Source organism: Coenobita brevimanus, chromosome 13, assembly GCF_032717465.1.
Source record: "Coenobita brevimanus isolate Jiangsu-jjx chromosome 13, ASM3271746v2, whole genome shotgun sequence".
Taxonomy (NCBI): Eukaryota; Metazoa; Arthropoda; class Malacostraca; order Decapoda; family Coenobitidae; genus Coenobita; species Coenobita brevimanus.
In genome coordinates, this window is record NC_136966.1 from 34,210,284 (window position 1) to 34,232,770 (window position 22,487).

Below are 22,487 nucleotides of genomic sequence, written 5' to 3' on the forward strand. Positions count from 1 at the left end.
TTATAAAGTGACGCCCCTATGTTGAGATAATGCAATTGGTGATGTATTGCATGCTTTTGACACTACATACATCCTATGGAACTGTCACGAGTCGGTGCGTTCTCTATCTAAATAAACTTGTGACATTGAACTTTGGTGGGAAACCGCGAATTCTAGTGGAATCCCAGTATGTATCACTCAGTCAACCGCCACGTATTCACCCGATCGGGAGTGTCTTCAGAACCATTTCTCACTGTTTCATAAGTGATTGTCTTTGTGCGTGACATTAGCACCTCCCCTGAGTGATTTATTGTCAGTGTGTTTCACTCACAATTTTTTTGTTAGCCATTAGGAAGTACAGCCCGCTCTCGCCTCTCTCTCACAATTTGAATTCAGTTAGGATTGAAGCGCCGTGAGACCAGGTCGTTCTTCAGCGGGTTCCTGAAATCTCCACCTAGTGTGAGCCAGCGAGAGGTTTAACGTGTGCAGTGATCCGTCCTCAGCAACGATGCCCCAGTTTCCACTTAGCCCACTTTTCTGACCAGTATTTTTCTTTCGTTTTTCCTAGGCTTAAGAGTTTAGCTTTTGAGTGAGCGAGTGAGTGTGTTCTCCTTATTTTGAGTTCATTTTAAAGCATGTAACATAAATTTAACTCATTGTAATCAATAAATTTTCAGTTCTTTTCTTTGAGCTTAATGTAATGTAAATTCATGTTTTATTTCTCCACATTAAGCTTATTTCACTTATAGCTCCTAGCTTGCATAAACGCTTTGCATTATTCATAACTGGTACTTAGGCCAGTCCTTTTGTATTAACTGAAATCCGTTGTGTAACTTGGAGTTAATGCACCAGCAAGAACCTGCTTATTCGTAGCATTAGTTATTGATTGTCAGGGGTGGAGTCACTTTCTCCAGAGGCCAACAGTACTAATAAACAGCACGTGTGAGTAATTAGTCTCTGCTGTGTACTGTTGAGAAAGTTTATAAATTCTCGTCCTTAGAGAATCGGGGAAGTAAGCCACATAAAGTATTCATTGCTTGATTTTCACAAGTCAGTTCTTTGTTCTTGTTCTCAAGTATTATTGAATATTATTCTTTAATATCGCATAATCCAAAAACCCTGTGACATTTGGCGACCTCGCTAGGATATTAACTCCTAGCTCTAAAGTTATTCACGAGATAATACTCACTCACTCATACTTAGGTATTTATCATTAAAGTCTATAGGCACTATCTTACTGGTGATTATTGATTCAGTTCTCTTAATTTTACATAATAGTTTTCATAGTCAGTTGTTTGTTTAATGCTTTCTTTACCAGTCTAACTACATAAAACTGGTCACCACTAACGTGTGCCTATATTCTTTAATCTCGATTATTGGCATCCTTCTCTGCAAAATAGCAGTCAGTGCTTAGTCACTAGTTCACTTAGATTGACTTAGCATCATGTCTACCAGCGTCTATGTACAGGAAGCTAAAGATATGGGGCTTACAGACCCCTGAGAAGTAAAGGATTACGTCCTCTCTCGGTTTAATTACGAGCAGCAACGTGAGAATGATGCTCGTGAAGAGCTTCAAATTCAGCATGAGGAACGCGAGAGAGAACGCGAACACGAGCGAAAACAACGCGAACTCGAGTTAGAACATGAGCGAGAACAGCGTGAGGAACGAGAGAGAGAACGAGAACACAAACGTGCCGAGCGAGAAGCTCGCAAAAAACATGAACTTGAAATGTTGAAGCACAAGCGAGATTCCTTGGCTTCAGACAGATCTGGTGCAGCTGGCCCAAACTCCACGAGCGCTATCCCTGCACATATTATGGCGACCCCACACATCAAGCTTCCTCCATACAAGGAAGGCGAGCGAATTGAGCCATACATAGCTCGTTTTGAAGATATGGCTCAACTGTACCAGCTGGATGATGCAGCTAAGCAGCTTCAGTTTCTTAGTCTGTTTGAGGGCCCTGCTGTCGATATTCTCCACAGAATTCGTGGAGACAAACTCCCGTATAAGATGATGAAGGCTGCACTCATCAAAGCGTACGGTCTCACAGTTGACGATGTCAGGAGTCAGTTCATGAGGGCGTGTTTACAGGAAAAAGAGACTGCCATTTAGTTTCTTGACCGGCTTACTGCTTACTTAGATGAGTGGATGGAGAAAGATGAAACTCCAGGCGTGAGGGGATAATTGACCTTATGCTGTGCATGCAGCTAGAAAAGTCGTGGCCTACTGAACTTATGGCTCAGCTTAAGATCTGCCAGGTATGCGATGTCAGCCAAATGGTGAAGAAGGCTGATGCATTCTTCACTGCAGACGGGTATCAAACTCGCAAACAGCATACCTGGAACAGGAAAGCTGATAAATCTGGGAAACCATCTCAGACTGAACCCCAGCAACAAGGCCGTCCTCAGAATAATGGCCAAGGTCCAAAACCTCAGAGGAAGGACCAGGGGCAAAACACTCAGAAGCCTGAGTGGAAGAGGTACAACAGGTACCCTAACCAGCAACAGTATCAGCCACACAATCGACCGTCAGGACAAACCCTTTCAGCACCAGCCCCAGTGTATCAGAGGCAGGAGGTGAACGCAGCCTTCATCCTCAGCAGCAGCACAGTGGTCACGTCCCTACCAGTACAGGTACTTCCCCACAGTTCTCTAGTCCCACAGCGAGAGTGAACACTCTGCCACAGGAGGTCAATGCTCCATCTTCCCCGACAGTGAGTATACGACCCCTCAAGTATCTAATTCTCAGGGCACCATGTTTGCCGGATCATTTATTCAGCAGCCTAACCAGTGGCTGGCTGCTTCCTCCACAGGCGCTCCCACAGGTGACAGTGCCTTCCTTGTTCAGTCAGGGTTTGTGCGAGCCATTCCTGTGACGGTCCTGAGAGACAATGGATCCTCAGGTTGCTCTGTCAAGCAGAGTCTAGTTCGGCCTGAACAATGCACAGGTCGACAGATCCAAGCTAACCTTCTTGATGGAACAGTGACATTGTGCCTTGATGCACATATCCAGGTGGCATCTCCATTTTACACTGGTACGACAGTTGCAGTTGTCATGCCAGAACCCTTATTTGACCTTATCATAGGCAATATTCCCGGTGCCAAGGATAGCTGCACTGAAGATGATGCTACTCAGACTTCGGGTACAGTAACACGAGCCATGGCTGAGGCTCCAAACTGTGTCACCCCGGTGACCATTGAATCGCCGCAAGATCTAATGTGTAGCCAAGTTGTTGTTCAAGAACAACATTCTGACCCGACACTTGCTGCCGTGCGAAAGAAACAGAAGGGTAGAGTGATAAAGTATTCACGGGGAGGTCAAGCCAAGATCCTTCGCAAACAAGGACGGCTGTACTGTGAGTCACGAACACCCCAGGGTGAGCTTCGACTGCAGTTCGTCTTCCCCGCAAAGTACCACCAAGCAGTGTTAGAATGGGGTCATTGTTCAGCCTCAGGAGGTCACCTGGGCAAAAGGAAAACCCAGGGCCGTATCTGTGCTGACTTTTTCTGGCCAGGGATGGGACGGGAAATAGATAGTTTTGTGTGTTCCTGCAATGTGTGTCCACATACCACTAATCAGGGACATGTCCTTCCTGTGCCGTTTGAAACCACACCCGTAATCTCTGAGTCAGTTGAGAGACAGGGCAGTGGTGAAGTGGGTGCAGACCTGACATCTCACCCGTTGGCCCCACAGGACACAGTATGTCCAGGCCCTGTACATACATATGTACCATAAGTTAAGGGGGAATTTCGAGAACCCCGCATAGACAGTCCGAGGCTGTGTGTGAATTAGCGTGTGGAATGTCTCGAGCTGAGGGCCTCTCAAAGGATTCCCAGAGAATGCACATTATCCACATGAGTGTTCACACCCACGGTGGGTGTTAAAATGTGACCTGCCTGAGATTGCGTAGGGATTCTCAGCTTCCTAATGTTAATCGCAAGTGTAGAGTTAGTTTAACCCTTACACCGCCGGCATGTGTCCCAATGTTTTGCGTCTCCAGCGGGGTTTTTTGGGCTCCGACAGACTCTCAAAAAATATTTACAAAAAATCAGTTATTAGTCCTAGAATATTAAAATTACATATGCTTATGGCACATACCTTCAGCTTTCTCCTGGGATGTTTGTTGAGTCTTCGTCGATTACTGTAGGACTTTTGGAGACCTCTGAAGTTAGGTAATGAAGTCTCCACTTTACACTTCCCGACAACCCGTAATATGATTACCACAGCCAGATAATAACACTATAAACACTACGCTATGATTATCAAGTAGTTTGGAATCCATATTCCATATAAAAACCACTGTGAAAGCAATGAAAATTACGAGCGCGTATGACCTTCCCACTTGCGCTAGTTCGGTGTTGGTATTCTGTCATTTATTATTCATAAAACCCCTCACACTTTATAATTCTATTACTATATAACACTTATATATATCTACAGTCTTTATCCATAAGTTTCCTTCAGTAGTATTAGTTTATTGTCACTGTAAGGATTCAATTTCTTTCAGTAAAATACATAGCATTCACTTTCTCGTCCTGTACACTAGCATTGAGAGTGAATGTCACTTTCATCTTCACTCTCATAACTCATAGTATTCAGACATGCTAGAGTGAAACTTTCACTTTCATTACTCCTAGGGTATATACTCGTATTCTTATAATACTACTCATTTACATTTCTATTTACGTTCTCTATTTTATTTACGTTATTTACATTTCTATTTTATTTACACTGCGTTATGCACTGTCACTTGAAGTAATTTATAAAACTATTTTCCACTGTTCACGTATATTTACATTCATTACTTTCACTTGCTGTTTACACATTATTTACACAATATTTACAATTCCACTTGCACTGTTTTACTCAATAGAAAGATCGTAGTCACTCTTTTATCAATTGTCAGCCCTTTACCTCTTTCCACGCGAGGTTTAGTAGGGGGTAAAGGTCACAGGGCCCTTTGCATGGGGGTGAAAAGTCCCTGAAGTTAGCAAGAGCAAACAGACATACCTCCACATTGGAAGATGAGAGTGAACTGATAATGGTGGGCCGGGGTGGTGGCCTACCTAGGGAAATGCATTACTACCAACGTTAGCCTCTTGACAGCAGCTAATATATAGCAATGAAATGATTGGCAGGAAATCTAGACAGTACATTATAAATTAGGTAGTTCCAGGTGAATGTAAATATCACTTAGGCTTCTCCCTTCCCTCCTTATATGTATATTTATTACGAGAATAGATTATACGACATATTTCAAGGGGAAATAAACAGCGAAAATTAGCGAACGAGTGCACATGAGGTGTTGTCAGGTGATAATTAGCCAATTCCAGGTGTATGGCACTCTCACTTACCTTATTTCTTTCTTGTATATATTATTTGGTATAAGAATAGGGCATAGGGCTTATTTCAATGGACGAAATCAGTGAAAAATTCCAGGGAAGATTTACTTAGCATAGCATGGCCAGGCAGGCGAGAGGATAGGGTAATGGAGGGGGGGTAGGAAGGGGTGTCAAGAACGGGGAGAAATGGCTAAAATGTCAACAATGGATGGGAGTACAGATGAGATTAGGAGTGCTGACTAGTGTTGGACATTGGCAGTACTGATAGATGATACAAGCCACAACTTGGAAGCCAGGGTGAATTCAAAATAACACAGAATCACAAAAGCGACGCCCTGCGGTATGATCCCTTGCTCCCAAGCGTCATGAAAGTGACGCCCCGCGGTTAAGGGATTAACCAGTAAACAGGGACACTAGCAAATTGCAGCATTTGATGTCCTGCACAGACGCCCAGTCTTTTCGCTGATTAAGTTTAGGGTTTAACCAGTAAACAGGGTCCCTAGCTAATTGCAGTGTTTGATGTCCTGCACAGACGCCCAGTCTTTTCGCTCTTGACCACGTTCCCTGGTTAATTTAGCGAATTGCAGAGTTTGATGTCCTGCACAAACGCCCAGTCCTTTTGCTAATTAGGTATAGGGTTTAACCAGTAAACTGGGTCAGCATTTGATGTCCTGCAGAGACGCCTTGACTACGTTTCTTGGTTAATAATGTAAATAGTGTACTTTTTGTAACATAAGTACTGCTTGCTAGGCAGAGAGAGAGAGAAATGACACTTTTGATGCTCCACCTTGATTGCTTTCGCAGGTGCAGCTGGTGGGTGCAGCACTGCCGTGCAGAACAGCTGATCGTCCCTGATGCATGCTGCCACCTCTTCTCTTCTGCCTCGTCGTCATCATTTACTATTGATTTGCATTATGTAATTTTACACGTAGGTACAGTTACACCACAACTGGCACACCTACACTGTGTATTACATACATCACGCTACATAACAATTAGTTGTTAATGTAAATGTAGTGAACTTTTCGCTCAGTTTGACCTGAGTACAGGATTTTTCACCATCGTCACTGAGTTTTTTCCTCAAGCTTGCTTCTGTTAACGTAAATATGAGTTTTTTTTCGCTCACTGGAGACTGTGACTTTCTCCTGTAGCAGGATAGCACACACACACACCACAGTGTGAATCTTGTGTGACTGAGTTAGGATTTATATGTATGTATATTGAAATTTTTTTTCCTGAGAAATTTTTTTTTTGATTTTGATGGGGCGCAATGTCACGAGTTGGCGCGTTCTCTATCTAAATAAACTCGTGACATTGAACTTTGGTGGGAAACCACGAATTCTAGTGGAATCCCAGTATGTATCACTCAGTCAACCGCTGTGTATTCACCCAATTGGGAGTGTTTTCAGAACCATTTCTCACTGTTTCATAAGTGATCGTCTTTGTGCGTGACATTAGGACCTGTGCTGAGTGATTTATTGTGAGTGTGTTTCGCTCACAATTTTTTCGTTAGCCTTTAGCAAGTACGGTCCGCTCTCATCTCTCTCTCACAATTTGAATTCAGTTAGGATTGAAGCGCCGTGAGACTAGGTTGTTCTTCAGCGGGGTCCTGAAATCTCCACCTAGTGTGAGCCGGTGAGAGGGTTAGTATGTGCAGCGTCCGTCCTCAGCAACGACGCCCCAGTTTATGCTTAGCCCACTTTACTGACCAGTATTTTTCTTTCGTTTTTCCTAGGCTTAAGAGTTTAGCTTTTGAGTGAGTGAGTGAGTGTGTTCTCCTTATTTTGAATTCATTTTGAAACATGTAACATAAATTTAACTCATTGTAATCAATAAATTTTCAGTTCTTTTCTTTGAGCTTAATGTAATGTAAACTCGTGTTTTATTTCTCCACATTAAGCTTATTTCACTTATAGCTCCTAGTTTACATAAACGCTTTGCATTATTCACAACAGGTACTTAGGCCAGTCCTTTTGTATTAACTGAAATCCGTTGTGTAACTTGGAGTTAATGCACCAGCAAGAACCTGCTTATCGTTCTTAGCATTAGTTATTGATTGTCAGGGGTGGAGTCACTTTCTCCAGAGGCCAACAGTACTAATAAACAGCACGTGTGAGTAATTAGTCTCTGCTGTGTACTGTTGAGAAAGTTTATAAATTCTCGTCCTTAGAGAATCGGTGAAGTATGCTGGCATAAAGTAATCATTGCTTGATTTTCACAAGGCAGTTCTTTGTTCTTGTTCTCAAGTATTACTGAATATTATTCTTTAATATTGCATAATCGAAAAACCCTGTGACAGCAACATCTAATCTGCTTGATATCATACACGATTCTACTACCATTCACAAAAACACCATATTGTTTTAATTGATGGAATCAGACATATCTCATTAACTTTGATCCAATTAACCATTATTCAAATGAAATCAAATTATTTTTTATAACTGTAGATTCAAAACTCAATAAAAATACTATGTTTCCGTTTTTGTAGCCTTAGGAAATATAAATCTTGTTCAGCTAAAGGCACAATATTATCATTTCCTGAGAGTTTAAATACATAAACTTAGTACAGTATTCCCTATTGATTCCGCCACCATCCTGTAATTTTTCATTTCACTTAATCTACAATGTGCCAAATCAAATGTCAAACTCGTTAGATGGAAGTGTGTGAGATTTTAATGGCACAGTTATGTCTGTTGCCCTAGTGAATCGAGGCGCCGTTCTCGGTATAAGATGGATATAGTGATCTTATCTTCAGAAAGCGCAAGGAGATTTTACGATCATATAATATAAATACTTAAGACCAGTCAGTTTCCCTTTCATGTTCTGGACTATGGTAAACGAGCCTCGGCACACAACTTTTTGCGGGGGTACCCGCAGTAAGAGACTGGATATAGCCATTGATGTTGCTATATCTTTCACCTGATGCTAGACTTAAATGATTCAACTAAGTATACATCTTTAGTACATTCGATTAGTTACCTGGATATATATTTCTCGATTGCTTGCCCACTGACAGGGGTCATAGAGGTGGGCAGCGGTTCATTGGTGGACATCCAGTATGAGTAGTCATTCCGCTGAGAGAACTCACATACGCTGTTTAAGCTGCAGAAAAAATACGGCATCGTGCTAAATTTCTTTAAGCAGCTTCCTGCGGCACCTGGAAAAAAAAGTATATTTCTTAAAAAAAGAAAAGACTTTGAAAAATACATCAATAACAATAGATATATATCTTTCTGGCGATTTCTATGGTTTTCAAATGTATTTCCATAATATTTTCAGGCACACAGGGGCAATAATTATATTAAACTGAATACAATGAATAGACTACAGCCGGTCAAGTAGAAAGATGGATACATAATACAGCTATGACAAAATGATACGGACAATATGGATATGAGTATACTGTTGGTGAATGGTGTAACATATGGTAATTTTGGAGGTTAATGATGGTGGTAGTTTGAGGATAGGCCAACAAGAAGGAGGGGGGTCGCCATTGGCTTCATGCCCCAAGGACAGCGGCGGCAGATGTGTATGGCACAAACGATGAACCTAAGGGTCTAAGTATCTGAACGTGAGCTGTTCTTGGATGGACTGACGCTGAAATGTGACAGAGCAACATGAAATCTGACTGGTCTTTCTTAATGTTTATTTAATTGAAACAGATTTATGTCAGTCGACTGTGTAAGGGCCATGAAGGCCTTAGGGGTTTCAGATGCAAGAAAGGGAGATCCCTCTGCACTCCAGGCAGTTCTCGAAGAGATGCCGAATGTAGGTGAGTTTTACTGATTCATTGCAGCACAATTCTAGTTTTTGTTCCCACGTGTTCTAGGTGCGCCCAGGTCGATATAGTGCTGCTAGGGTTTTGCTGTCATAGGAGGCAAAAGCCATCTTTCAACCTCACGGGCATAGCTGTTCAAAGCATGAATTGCTGGGAATTTGGCATGGTGTAAGGTCAGATTCACTTTCCTTGGATGATCCTTCTTCTTTGCTGTTTATCAGGAAAATGGACATGCTCCACCAGTATTCAAAGTAGTGCTGGCAAAAAGATGGCACCAGTAGTTCCAGCACTCATCACGCTTACCACTTCATTCTGATTATCTTCCAGGAACTGATAGAAATTGCTCCTTTTTTCTGAACTTTCAAGCTTTAATGTTTTATAATGTATACATCTCACAATATATAGGACTGAGTTCGGTTTATTCAAGAATGAGTATATTTAAAGAATATGCAATATTATAAAGTGATCGAGAAATGAGAGAAACGTAAGCATATATATATATATATATATATATATATTGTTACGGTGGCGCCAGCCCGGGGCTATTACAAAAAAGACAACAAGTCAGCCTTAGATGATCGGCCTCCACTGCGTTGCAAAAATAACGCAGACCCCGGCACTGACACTCCGCAAACTAGAGAAAAACTGCGCAACGGAAAAGTACTTACTTAAGAACGCAACACTCTGTACTTTGATAATAAAACGGAACAGCCTACCTATAGATCTAGCCTACTATCGTCACTACCGGAAGTAATACCGCCCGAGACAGTATACAGGAACACCTCCCACTTACTTCCGGTGGTGACGACTTTCTACTTAACCCGTGTCCAAGGGGGAACGCAGTTAATAGCTCACGATGGTTCTCACTAGCCTTGAGCAAAGAGATGGGATTAACTGTGTAGGGGTTAGGGGTGTGTGTGTGTATGTACGGGTGTTGGGGAACGTTAACAAAGGCAGCGAGAAGACCACGGTGAGCCAAACTGGCCCTCCAAAGACAACACGGTTACAAAAACAATAAAAAATAACTACTTCCCTCAGTCAGCAACAAAAGAATAAAAATAAACTTAAATGAAAACGCCAGCTCGGCAGAAAAAAATGACTGGGGAGAGAGACAGGGTGCACACACGCACGATACGGAAGCTAGCTGGGAAGAGACTGCCCCTGATCAAGGCTCGCACACGGCCAAGCGCGAACGCATAATCAAATTAATTAATAAGAACTTATATTCGTGCCCCTCTCTCTCTCTACAATAAACTGGTACTTCTAATGCAAGCAAAACATCATTAAATATACTGGTAGCTCACACAAGACAATCAAAATAATCAAATGCATTCTCAGCATGGTATTAATTAAAATTGCCCTCAGTGGCAGGAACGAAAGAAACAAAAGAACTTGTAACACTCGCTAATATAAACTCCGCGAATGACACGGATACATACTGCATAATCCCCCTAGCCCAGCTGTAACGGCTGCACCCGTGGGAACGGAAAGGCGGACAACGTAACAATATATATATATATATGTGTGTGTGTGTGTGTGTGTGTGTGTGTGTTCTTACCTAATTGTTCTTACCTAATTGTATCTTTACAGGAATGAGTCAAGCTCGTACTGTCCCGTGTCTTAAACCATATTTATCGTACATATCCTTAAATTTGTGAATTGTTTTGGCACACACTATTTCATTCGGTAGTGCATTCCATTGATCAATTGCTCTGTTTGGGAAACTGAATTTCCTTACGTCTTTATCACCTCTCTTCTTATGCAATTTTTTGCAGTGTCCTCTTGCTGATGCTTCTCTATATGTTAAGTATTCATTTATGTCTATTTTTTCCTTTCCTGATATGCATTTATATAGCATTATCATGTCACCTCTTTTCCTTCTCTCCTGTAGTGTTGGTAGATTCAGTTTATTTAGTCTTTCTTCGTAGCTTAGGTCCCTTAAGCTTGGTATCCATCTTGTAGCAGCCCTTTGAACTTTTTCAATCTTGTCTATGTGCTTTTTGAGATGAGGACTCCAGACTACTGATGCATATTCCAGGGTTGGTCTAATGAATGATGTTATTATCCTTCTTAGCATGTCTTCATTTATGTATGTGAATGCTAGTCTCATATTTGCAAGCAGTGTATACATGTTCCGTACCTTCTCGCTGATGTGGTCAGCCGGAGATAGTCTGTTATTGATAATCACACCTAGGTCTTTCTCTCTTTCTGATGTGTATAGGGTTTTATTTCCTAACTTATAATCCCAATCAGGTCTTTTTCCACTTTTATCAAACTTGATTACATGACACTTGTCCACATTGAATTCCATTTGCCATGTACTACTCCATTCATGAAGTTTATTTAATTCTTCTTGTAGCTGTTTACAAGAGTCTGTGCTAGTAATTCTCCTTTGTATTTTTGCATCATCTGCAAACATATTCAGATAGCTCTCATTTCCAGTGTTACTGTTTATATCATTTATATACACTAAAAACATGATTGGTGCCAGCACTGAACCCTGTGGTACTCCACTAGTCATTTCTTTCCATGATGAGTAGTTTCCTCTTAGTACTGTCCTCATTTCTCTTTTTATGAGAAAGTCTTGCATCCAACAAAACAGTTTGCCTCGAATTCCTCCTTGATGGTACAGTTTCCATAAAAGTCTTTGGTGTGGTACTGCGTCAAAAGCTTTCTTGAAATCTAAATAGATACTGTCCACCCATCCTTCCCTTTCCTGTATTGTGTTTGTTACTCTGTCATAGTAGCTCAACAGATTAGTAACACATGATTTTCCTTTTCTGAAACCAAACTGTCTTTCTGTTATGATACTGTGTTCTTCTAGATGATTTACCCAAGCTGATCTTCCCTCTTTTTTTTTTTTTTGCTTCCTCCCTTTTCTCTTTCAGTAATTCCAGTTCCTCTTGTGTTAGGCATCTTTTTATCCATACATTTTTGAACTCCTCTTTTTCCATAAGATTCTTTGCATTTTTTAGTATCTCTTCCACAGTGTTTACACTCTGGAAAGTCACCTTTAGAGGTCTTGTCTTGCTTTTCTCATATTTCCCTAACCTTGTGTGTTCCTCTATGTCTTTACTACAGATTTCCTCTGATACTTCTTTCAGTAAGCTCATTACATTTGCCATCTCCTTTTTGTCTCTTGTGATCTTGTTTTTTACTACTTCCTCTTCTATACCTGTGATTACTATAGATTTGTTTATATCTACTGAATCTCTGACTAACTTTTGATTGTTTTGGATTATTCTTTTCACTTCCTTTTTAATGCTTTTTTCCTCCACCCTTGTTTCTAAGTCTTTCTTTACTTTCACCATTTCAGCATATGTGGTTTCCACATCATTTTTGTAGCTTTGCACAGCTTCATTCACCTGTTTTATCTTCTCCTCAGTATCACTGCTCTGGTCTATAAGACTGCTTACTTGGCTAATTGTCTCTGTGTCATTTTGAACTCTTCCATAACACTCTCGTGATTGACTACTGTACTTGCCATTTCACTCATTTTCTTCCTAAGTGTACTCAGTTCCACTGTTAGTTCACTGATGGTTGTCTTTCTTATTGGCCTCCCTTCCTAGTTTTTCTATTTCTTCCTTTTGCAAGTGCATCTGCTTCTTTATTTCATCAATTTCATTTTTGAAAGCCATTTCTAGTTTGTTTACACGTTCAACCAGTCTATTGTGAGTCTCCACTTCAACCAGTTCTTGGTAGAAATCTCTCATTTTGCTTTTTACCTTTATCCCTTTTCTTTTCCAAATCTGCTTTACTAAAGTATGTATCCATTTTGCAATACTAAAAGTGCAGAGTATGTAATTACAATCCCCGTGTTGTTGTAGTCTAAACAAACCTCAGATGACTCAGCGTATTCTTTCGTCTTGGTTCTCTTTCCTGTTTGAACAAGTGTTGTTTAAACTTATTTTTTTCCTTTTAATAATGAAAAATCATTTAGTCTAACCTGGTACAGAGCTTGACTCATACAAAGATACTAATTTAGGTAATGCCACTGGCCGTGTTGGTTCGGTACGGAGCGCCGATGTCGCACGTCAGCCTCGATTGAATCCCTGTGTGTGTGTGTGTGTGTGTGTGTGTGTGTGTGTGTTACAGGGAATTCGTGTAACCAGTGATTTCATGAAATCCCTGGTGAATTCGTGAAATAAGTTTCAACTGGTATGGGTTGCTTTAGGTTAGCTTAATTTAGGCTGTGGTTAGCTTAGTATGGGATAATCTAGATTAGGTTGGTGTTGTCAGGCTACTTCAGTCAGGTCATGTTAGGTTAGGTTAGAGTAGATTAATATTGATGAATGTTAAGTTATGTTAAGCGTTCATCTAAATTAATTACATGAGAGAGAGAGAGAGAGAGAGAGAGAGAGAGAGAGAGAGAGAGAGAGAGTTTTTGTACGCACGTGTAACGTGTGTTTCTCCAAATTATAGGAAGGACCTTGTATTGGCTGGAACAGATTAAAACTGCTGTGTGACTTGTCGGATGAGTGAGGCCAAGCAAAAATGCTGATGACTGAAATATGTGTCCTCAAACGGGTTCATGTTGAAAAATATCCCGTTATTAATATACTTGGTTCTACATAGATTCCAGGTGACTTTGTTTTTACCAAGCTGTGGTGCAGTGATATCGGTGCCCATCTTCTGTCTACAGGTCAGGGGTTCGATCACGATTGCAGCGTCGATGACTTTCCACCTATGCACGTGAAATGAATAACGTGTTTCTTTATATATATATATATGTGTGTGTGTGTGTGTGTGTGTGTTTGTGTGTGTGTGTGTGTGTGTGTGTGTGTGTGTGTGTGTGTGTGTGTGTGTGTGTGTGTAGCCTACGCCACTAGGCAGCGATACATTGGCTGTATCGTCCCTGATTCGGTAGGGATAGGCCGGTCCTGCAGTGGACCTCAACTGCTGATGAATACACTATATATATAGATATATATATATATATATATATATATATATATATATATATATATATATATATATATATATATATATATATATATATATATCAGCAGCGGTTTGAGTGTCCACTGCAGGACTGGCCTATCCCTACCGAAGCTGGGACGATACAGCCAATTTATCTGCACCAAGTGGCTTAGGCTGTCTGGTAGAGACTGTTTGTAGCGTGAGAAGTGCTTGTAAGTGTAATTGTAGTGTTGGAGTGGTTTTGGATGTGTGTGTAGTCTGTTTAATCGGCCCGCCTTAAGCCAACTGGGTGCAAGCATACTAGTAGGCGACTCTGGTTCAACCACAGCACCCCTTAGGTCCGCCAAAGTAGTAAGTGGCTCGGTGAATGCTTCCCAGTTTTTACGACTCTGGCAAGAGGCGAAGTCCACCGGCGTGCAAGACGCATATTCTACCACTGTACCACAGAGGCTTCATATATATATATACCTGTATAGATAGATAGATAGATCGATAGACAGATAGGAAGATAGACTGACAAGTTGGTAGATAGATAGATAGATACAGCAGGTAGATAGATTCTGTACTTAAGTATATGCATTATAAATATTATACTTACCTAGGTCTTGGCCATGAGCTCTTTCATTACCGACGACATGCAGCAGTGAATAACCTTCCCATAACGCAGTGGTTCCATGAGGACAGAGAGGCACTGCCACATCTTGAGAGTGTCGTGTGATTAGGTAGCTTCCAGACCCCCGAACTCCAGAGAAATGGCCTGGGTAGCCAGGTGGACCGGGAGGCCCTGTAATGAAAGTCATGTTAAGAGGTGTATAATCTCAGATGATAATTCCATTATTCTGTCTTGAAACTGTCAAAACCAAAAGAGTTCCTGATGAATTCCAAACATTGTCTTATAACCCAGTCATCCCGAGGATGTCTTTTTTTTTTTTTCTGGCGCCGTCAAAACATTTAATGCATCGTATGTGAGATATCAATGGGCTGAATAGCTTAGAAAAACGTTTTCATTAACCTTTTTAGTTTGAGGATATCTTTGATAGTTCATACGGCTAGCATTAGACAATTTTTCTGCTATAGGAGACACGTCACTGGGCGAAATATATGAGGATGAATCATCATGATGCCCTTCCTCGCAAGGATGTTTCTTTTCATTTTTTTTCCTGGGCAAACTCGAACAATATAATTTGTCTTATAACGGACGCCCGTGTAATGAAAGGAAAAAGGACGAAAAATAATAGGCACACCTTCATAAACTAATATTTACAAATGGATTCTCTTTTTACCTTATGTTGCAACTCGATAATATTCATATTTTAGGCGTTTATCCCGGCCATGATTTAGGCCGGTTGGGACCTATGATGACTATCTTATACAGACAGGTGGGCTGGCTCAGTGGTGGGGAAGGGGGGCAAGGCCACAGTTTTTTACCAAATTATACAAAAATTTACACACTGGTCAACTTTTACCGATTCCTCTTTTAAGGCAGGGTGAGACCCCCAAAGGTTGCCCTTCACGTGGGGGATGGGGGGCTCGGGGGTCCTGGCAAGGCCTTTAACCACGGCCTTGGATTTTAACCAAGGAACACGAACTTCTGCATAGTAGTAGATGTTCACTCTGGCCACGTTTTAGGCAGTGAGAACCTTCGATGTCCACCACCCACGGGAGGGGCTACCACCATGGTGGACAATGCAATACTTTCTTATACAGGCACACGAAATTTTTGAGTGAAGAATTGCAGCTGCTAGTGACTCCCAACTCTGGCCATGTCCACCTCTTCACCAAGTTAGCTGCCATCAATGACTGGAATCCCACACATTGCTTGTCACTGGGATGGAATGACATACGGTAGTACACTACAATTTATGCCATAGTGGAATCAGGGTTAGTAGCCTATTACTGTGTTTTTTTCATTAATTCATTATCAAAATTGCATGGCCTTTTCATATTTTCTATTGGAATGAGTGTCACAAGTTACATGTAATTTTTCCTGAGTTATCATAGCTACTGGGCATTTCCTCTGAAAGCTGTAAATGAGAACTTAGAATGCATACATATTCTGCCAAAATCTACCAGCAGCTGGCCATATCTAACATTCCTAACTCACATTTATAAATTTGAAAGCTGGCTGTCAAAGTCTGGTTTAGGTTAGGTTAGGGTAGTGGTGGCGACCATTATCCACTCACTTGATGTAGTGCTGCCTACTCTTCCATCGCCTTTATCACTCTTTTTCTGTGTCTGCCCTCTGTTTTTCTATTTCTTCCATGTTTCCTATAGATCTTTGTTACTCTTCTTTCCTTTTCAGGTGGATTTACATTGAGTGACACGCCAAATGGTTTCTTGTAAGCAGGAAACCATTTACAACGCTGGACGGTAACCATATAATCGACCCACATGAGTTCACTGAGTGTCAACATGTGGGTTGGTGAAGGGTTAGTGCCCCTTCCCATAAAACCATTAACTTAACCCCCAGGGTATGCAATTCTCCAGCCTCGACTGTCCCCCAGGACGCAAGAACAGGCCAATTTTTTGACTTCCTCAAAGGTTAAAAGTTTTATGCCCGATTTATAGAGCTTGAATTTACACACCTGAAAAAGCAAATCCCACTCTCCTAGACCCAATAGTTACCGAGCTATGGTCCGTCAAAGTTTATAATAGTTACCTGTCGCGGCCCCGGCGAGAAAGAAAATACACCGCTCGCACCTGTTTTCTTCGAAATAGTACTGTATGTACAAAAATCACGAAATCATTTTTTTTTTTGGTGTGTATAGATGTTAAAAAACCATTGTAATGTGCTTAGAAAAAAATAAAATAGTAACAAACCCTCCAAAAAAATATGATAAAAAAAAATTATCCTTCCCTCCTCTCCTCTCCTCATACCTCCAATCCCCTCCCTCCCCTTCCCTTCCCTTCCCTTCCCTTCCCTTCCCCTCACCTAACCTTCCTTCCCCTTGCCTTTTCTTCCTTCCCTCCCTGCCGAGTTGTCAAATCTAGCAAGGGAAATAGGTCATGAACCCCCCAATAAAAATATGATAAATAGTAAAAATTATCCTCCCCTTCTTTCCCCTCTTCAAACCTCCAGTCCCCTCCATCCCCTTCCCTTCCCTCCCCTCCTCTCTCCTCTCTATCCCTCCCCTCCCCTCCCCTCGCCAAACCTCCCCTCCCCCCTCCCCTCCCCTCCGAGCTGTCAAATCTAATTTTCGTTTCGTTTCGTTTCGTTTCGTTTTGAAGGCTCCAACATGCTTCCACGCGTTGGCATAAATGTCTTTTTCAAGTGGGTTTCGACTAAAGAAGCTAAAGTAATTGTGGTGTGGATATCTGTATGCAGTCACCAATAAATTACAGGTAATGATTCAAAAACACGTGCCATAAAGCGTAAAAAATACACAAAATATTCGAGGCCGGGGAGGTGCTAGGGGGTGCGGGTAGGGGGTGGGGGGGTAGGGGGAGCTGGTAAGGCCAGGAGGGGGTGGATGGGGATCGAGGGATGGGAGGAGACCACCACAAGATACAAAGGAAGGGCCAAAGTGGAGAACAGGGACATGGAGGGAGGGTAGGGGGAAATACCCTCTCCCAGTTGACTGGGGAGGGGGACGTGGGGGGGGATCCACATGGGAGGGGGGATGCATGAGGAGGGGGTGGGAGGGGTTGTTGTGGTGGTAAGAACGGTGGGAGGTATGGTAGTAACAAGGCAGTGGAGTAGAAGGACGTGGCGAGAGGGAGGCGAGGGGTACACCCCCCACCGCCTGGTTACGGGCCTGGGTCCCCCCTCCGGTGTGTCCAACACCTAGTTCTGATTGGTTAGAAGCCATCTACCTCAAAGCTGGGGTGGAGCCAGCTGCCGCCAGTTTTTTGTGGATGTTGTACGATCGGTGTTGCTCATCCTCTTAAGAAATTGAGCAAAAAGCCCGATCGATGAGATTGGCACTTAAAGGGTTAAAGACAAACGGGATTATGGCGTCGGACCATAGATAGATAGATAACAGTTTATTTTTATATTTTTATGCAAGGAAGAAGGAACCAAAGGCTGAGCCAGCAAGAACATTCCTCCTGAAAAAAGAAACAAAAACAATACAAAAGAGAGCCAAATTCAAGACCCATCCATTTCGAGATGCCTCAACACTGCATTTGAAAGACTGGAGATTATAGGAGGTAGGAAATACAGATAGAGGGAGACAGTTCCAGAGTTGACCTGTTGCATAAATGAAGGACTGAGAGTAACGGTTAACTCTTGCATTAGAGAGCTGGAAAGAAAAGAGATGAGAGTCTGTTGCTAGACAGGTGCTACGCGGCCGCCGTAGAGGTGGAGGAATGCAAGCAGACAGTTCAAAAGGAGCAGTGACCATTGAAGTAGTGATAGAAAAGAGATAAAGAGGCAACAGTACAGTGAAGAGACAGAGGTTGAAGGGAGCCAGTAAGAGGAGGAGAGTTGATGAGATGAATAGCCTTTGACTCCATCCTATTGAGAAAAGCTGTATGTGGGGAGCCTTCCCACACATAAGAGTTGTACTCTAACCAGGGGTGAATAAAACCTGAGTATAAAGTCAACAACTGTGCAGGGGTAAAGAAGGCACGGAGTCGGCTTAGCACACCTAATCTCTTGGAAAATGATTTTACAGGAGATGCAATATGATCTTTCCAAGATAAGTCCCGAGTAAATGAAACCCCAAGCATGTTCAAGGATGATGCAGGATTCAGCTGGATATTATTAAACATTAGTGGGTACTCCTGTCGAAGATTTTGGCTGGTTGATAGACGAGTCTTTGATGCATTAAAAACAATATTATTTTTACCCCAGTCAGAGGTACAAGCCAAGTAAGACATTAGGTGTGCCATAGCCTCATCTCTTGTTTGTTGAAGTAACTGCTGAGATGGACGTTGTGGCAACAGAATGGAAAGGTGAAGGGTGGAATCATCAGTGTACAAGTGGACAGAATTAGATGTATGGCTTAGATCATTGATGGATAAAAGGAAGAGAGTTGGTGATAGGACAGAGCCCTGAGGAACACCACTGTTGATAAATCTAGGAGAAAAACAATGGCCGTCTACACTAGCAGCTATAGAACGACCAGAAAGGAAGCTAGAAATGAAGGCACAGATAGAAGGATAGCAACCGTAAGAGAGTAGTTTGGAAATCAGAGATTTATGTCAGACTCGATCGAAAGCTTTTGAGATGTCATGTCCAGTGGCAAAGCTTTCGCCAAAGCCCCGAAAGAAGGATGACCAGGAGTCTGAAAAGTAGGTGAGAAGATCGCCAGTGGAGCGTCCCTGACGGAATCCATACTGATAATCAGTGAGAAGGTTGTGATTGGAAAGATGCTTTAAAATTTTTCTGTTAAGAATAGACTTGAAAACTTTTGAGACACAGGATGTTAAGGCAATTGGACGATAGTTGGAGGGTTGGAAATTGTCACCCTTCTTTGGGACTGGCTGAATGAGAGCAGACTTCCAGCAAGAAGGAATGGTACAAGTTGAAAGACAAAGGCAAAAGAGTTAATCTAGGCAGGGTGTAAGCACAGAAGCACAGTTCTTGAGGACAACAGGAGGTACAACATCAGGCCCATATGCCTTGTTAGTACTGAGGCCAGTGATGGCAGAAAATACATCAGCTGAAGAAATTTTAATGTCAGCCATGAGGGAGTCAGAGGGGGAAGTGATGGGGGGACAGCACCGGAATTGTCTAAGGTGGAATTGGAGGAGAAAGTCTGAGCAAACACATCTGCTTTATCAGCAGAAGAAATAGCTACAAAACCATCAGAGTAGAAAACAGGAGGAAAGGATGATGAGGTAAAGTTGTTAGAAAGGTTTTCAACAAAGTGGTAGAAGGAGCGGGAAGAATTCGAGTTCGAGAATTGAGAACATTTAGTACGGATGAAATTATTTTTAGCAGAGCGAAGAACAAACATAGCAAGATTCCAGGTAGAAACATAAAAAAGATGTGATTCAGGGGTGGGTTGGCTCCGGTACCTTTTATAGGCCCTCACCTTGTTGCAGATAGCATTAGAACAAGTGTGATTAAGCCAAGGCTTTCTTGCATTAGTCGAAGGATGTGAGAAAAGAATGTATGCTCCCATACCCGAGAGAATAACCTCCATAATGCGCAAGGCACAATCAGGTGGCTCCCGGCCTTGGAAGTAATAAACATTCCAGGGAAAATCAAAGAAGTACTGCCTGAGGGCCTTCCAATTTTCAGCTCCAAAGTGCCACAGATGACGTTTCTTTGGAGGGTCCATAGGTTGTACAGGAGTGATAGGACATGTTAAGGCAACAAGGTTATGATCAGAGGAGCTCAACGGAGAGAAAAGATTAACAGAGTAAGCAGAAGGATTAGTTGTAAGGAAGATGCCACGTATGTTGGAGCTCTTTCCAAGGCAGTCAGGGATACAGGTAGGTGCTGTACAAGCTACTCTAGGTCATTAAGGATAGAAAAGATGAAGGCTTGTTCACCAGGTGGATCACTGAAAGGAGAGGAGAGCCAAAGCTGGTGGTGAACATTGAAATCTCCTAGAATGGAGATTTCAGAGAAAGGAGAAATGGATAGAATGTGTTCCATCATAGAAGTAAGAGAGTCGAAGAATTTTTGACAGTCAGTAGAATTAGGATATAAGTAGACAGTACAGTTTTATTTAGTCAGAGAATGACAGGAGAACCAGAGAGTAGAAAATTCAGAAGAATCAAGTTCAGGAACACGAGAGCAAGATAGGTCGTTGCGTACATATATGCAACATCCACCTTTGGCTTTGAAATGAGTATAGAGAAAGTAGGAGGATACAGAAAAGGGTTTGCTGTCAGTTGCCTCAGATAGTTGAGTCTCAGTAAGGAAGAGAAGGAGGAGGAGAGATGGTGTTTGACAGACAGCATGCTAGAGGAAAGGCGGCAAATGTTGCAGAAATGAAGAAGTGAGTCAGACAGTGGATCCAGGCAGCTCAAAGAGTCGACTTGGGTAGTATGATGAGTAAGGATGAAAGTTTGGAAGGTGAAGTGCTTGAAAGGGTACAACAAGGAAGAAAGTTGCTGGTTCCTTGAAGGCAGTGATAAGAAACAGGGAAGTGAGCATGGAAGTGAAAAAGTTATTACATGACAGTATTGTGATACCAACTCTGACGTGAAGCTTGGACGTTGTTGGAGGGACACAAGTCAAGAGTGAGAGCAGTGGAAATGAGTTATTTGAGAGGAGCCTGTTGAGTTGCATGGAGAGACATACTGACAAATGAGGATGTGAAAGAGCGCTGTGGTGTGGATATCGATGTGATAGGAAGCATTAGGAGAAACACATTGAGGTGGTTTGGCCATGTGGAGAGTTGGGGAGTGGGAGACTGATGAGGAGAGTGTATGCGAGTGAGGTGGAGGGGGAGAGAGGGAGCGGAAGGCTGAGGATATGATGGAGGGATGTGGAGAGGTATATGAGAGAGGGGGGTGTGAGTTGGGAGCAGGGCAGTGAAATGGCTGGGGACAGGGTGACGTGGAGGCGATTTGTTTGTGGCCGCCCCATATAAAGAATTACGGCGTCTGGCAATAGATAGATAGATTCCATGCTGCCATATCGATCTGTCTGGATCCAGATTTGGCACGAGACCATCGCACACTTTCCATAGAAGTTGCCATACATCATTACTCATACCAGTCACCCTACTGGTACTGCGAGATTGGAGATACAATGTCTTTTGGCATTGCTACATGGTTATTCACACAATTGGCTTACTGGAGGGCAGTTAAATGTGACATGCGTGAAATGATTTGTGAAAAATTTGCAACTTTTTTTTTTTACTTTATATCATTCTTTGGGTATTCTGAGAACATAAATAAAGTAAATGTTTTATTGAAAGAAATAATGAGGTATTTTCAGAACAAGAATAAAACATATTTTAATGAAACAAAGTATGATGCCATAAGTGTGAAATATGTTACGGTAAACATTACACATGTTTCACTAGAACTCTCTCTCTCTATCTATCTATTGCCAGACGCCTTAATCCCGTAAGGGGTGGCCACAAACAAATCACCTCCATGTCGCCCTGTCCCTCGCCATTTCGCTGCCCTGCTCCCAGCTCACATCCCCTTCTCTCATATATAATCAATTGTGATAGAGAGAGAGAAAAAAAGAGCAATTTGGGGTAAAAGGTAGCACATCCCTGCCAATCTTTATCTATTGCCTAATTTTAGTTTTTAGTTTTTCATGTGGTGATAGGCCTACCTATACTCCATATTATATGTATGCAGATTTGCCCAACAATGATTTGAGCCAGGTTAGGATAAAAGAAGAAATTTTATTTTATTTTTTGCTCAGTTAACTTTTTTGGCATTTTTTCTGTGAGTAATGCCACTTCAGGTGCTTTGAATGCACTGCAATCATTTTGCGTGCAGGTGATCAGTGACAGTTGCCCTTAAAAGCCAAACCAAGAGACAGGACCTGCCTACTTTTGTAGCTCTAGTATAGATATGTGGTGTTTTTACCCCGGGTACAGAC

At 42.0% G+C, this 22,487-nt stretch overlaps 1 protein-coding gene across 1 annotated transcript in view; it reads right to left on the reverse strand.

Annotated features, from left to right (window-relative positions):
• Nucleotides 1-22,487, reverse strand: part of LOC145415403 (uncharacterized) — a 133,043-nt gene that overhangs the window by 63,281 nt on the left and 47,275 nt on the right. Inside the window, exons 3-4 of the mRNA XM_080284689.1 lie at nt 14,622-14,807; nt 8,305-8,482 (exon numbers count right to left, since the gene is read on the reverse strand). Of these exons, the coding sequence (XP_080140815.1) occupies nt 8,305-8,482; nt 14,622-14,807 (364 nt within the window). The remainder of the gene's footprint in view (nt 1-8,304; nt 8,483-14,621; nt 14,808-22,487) is intronic.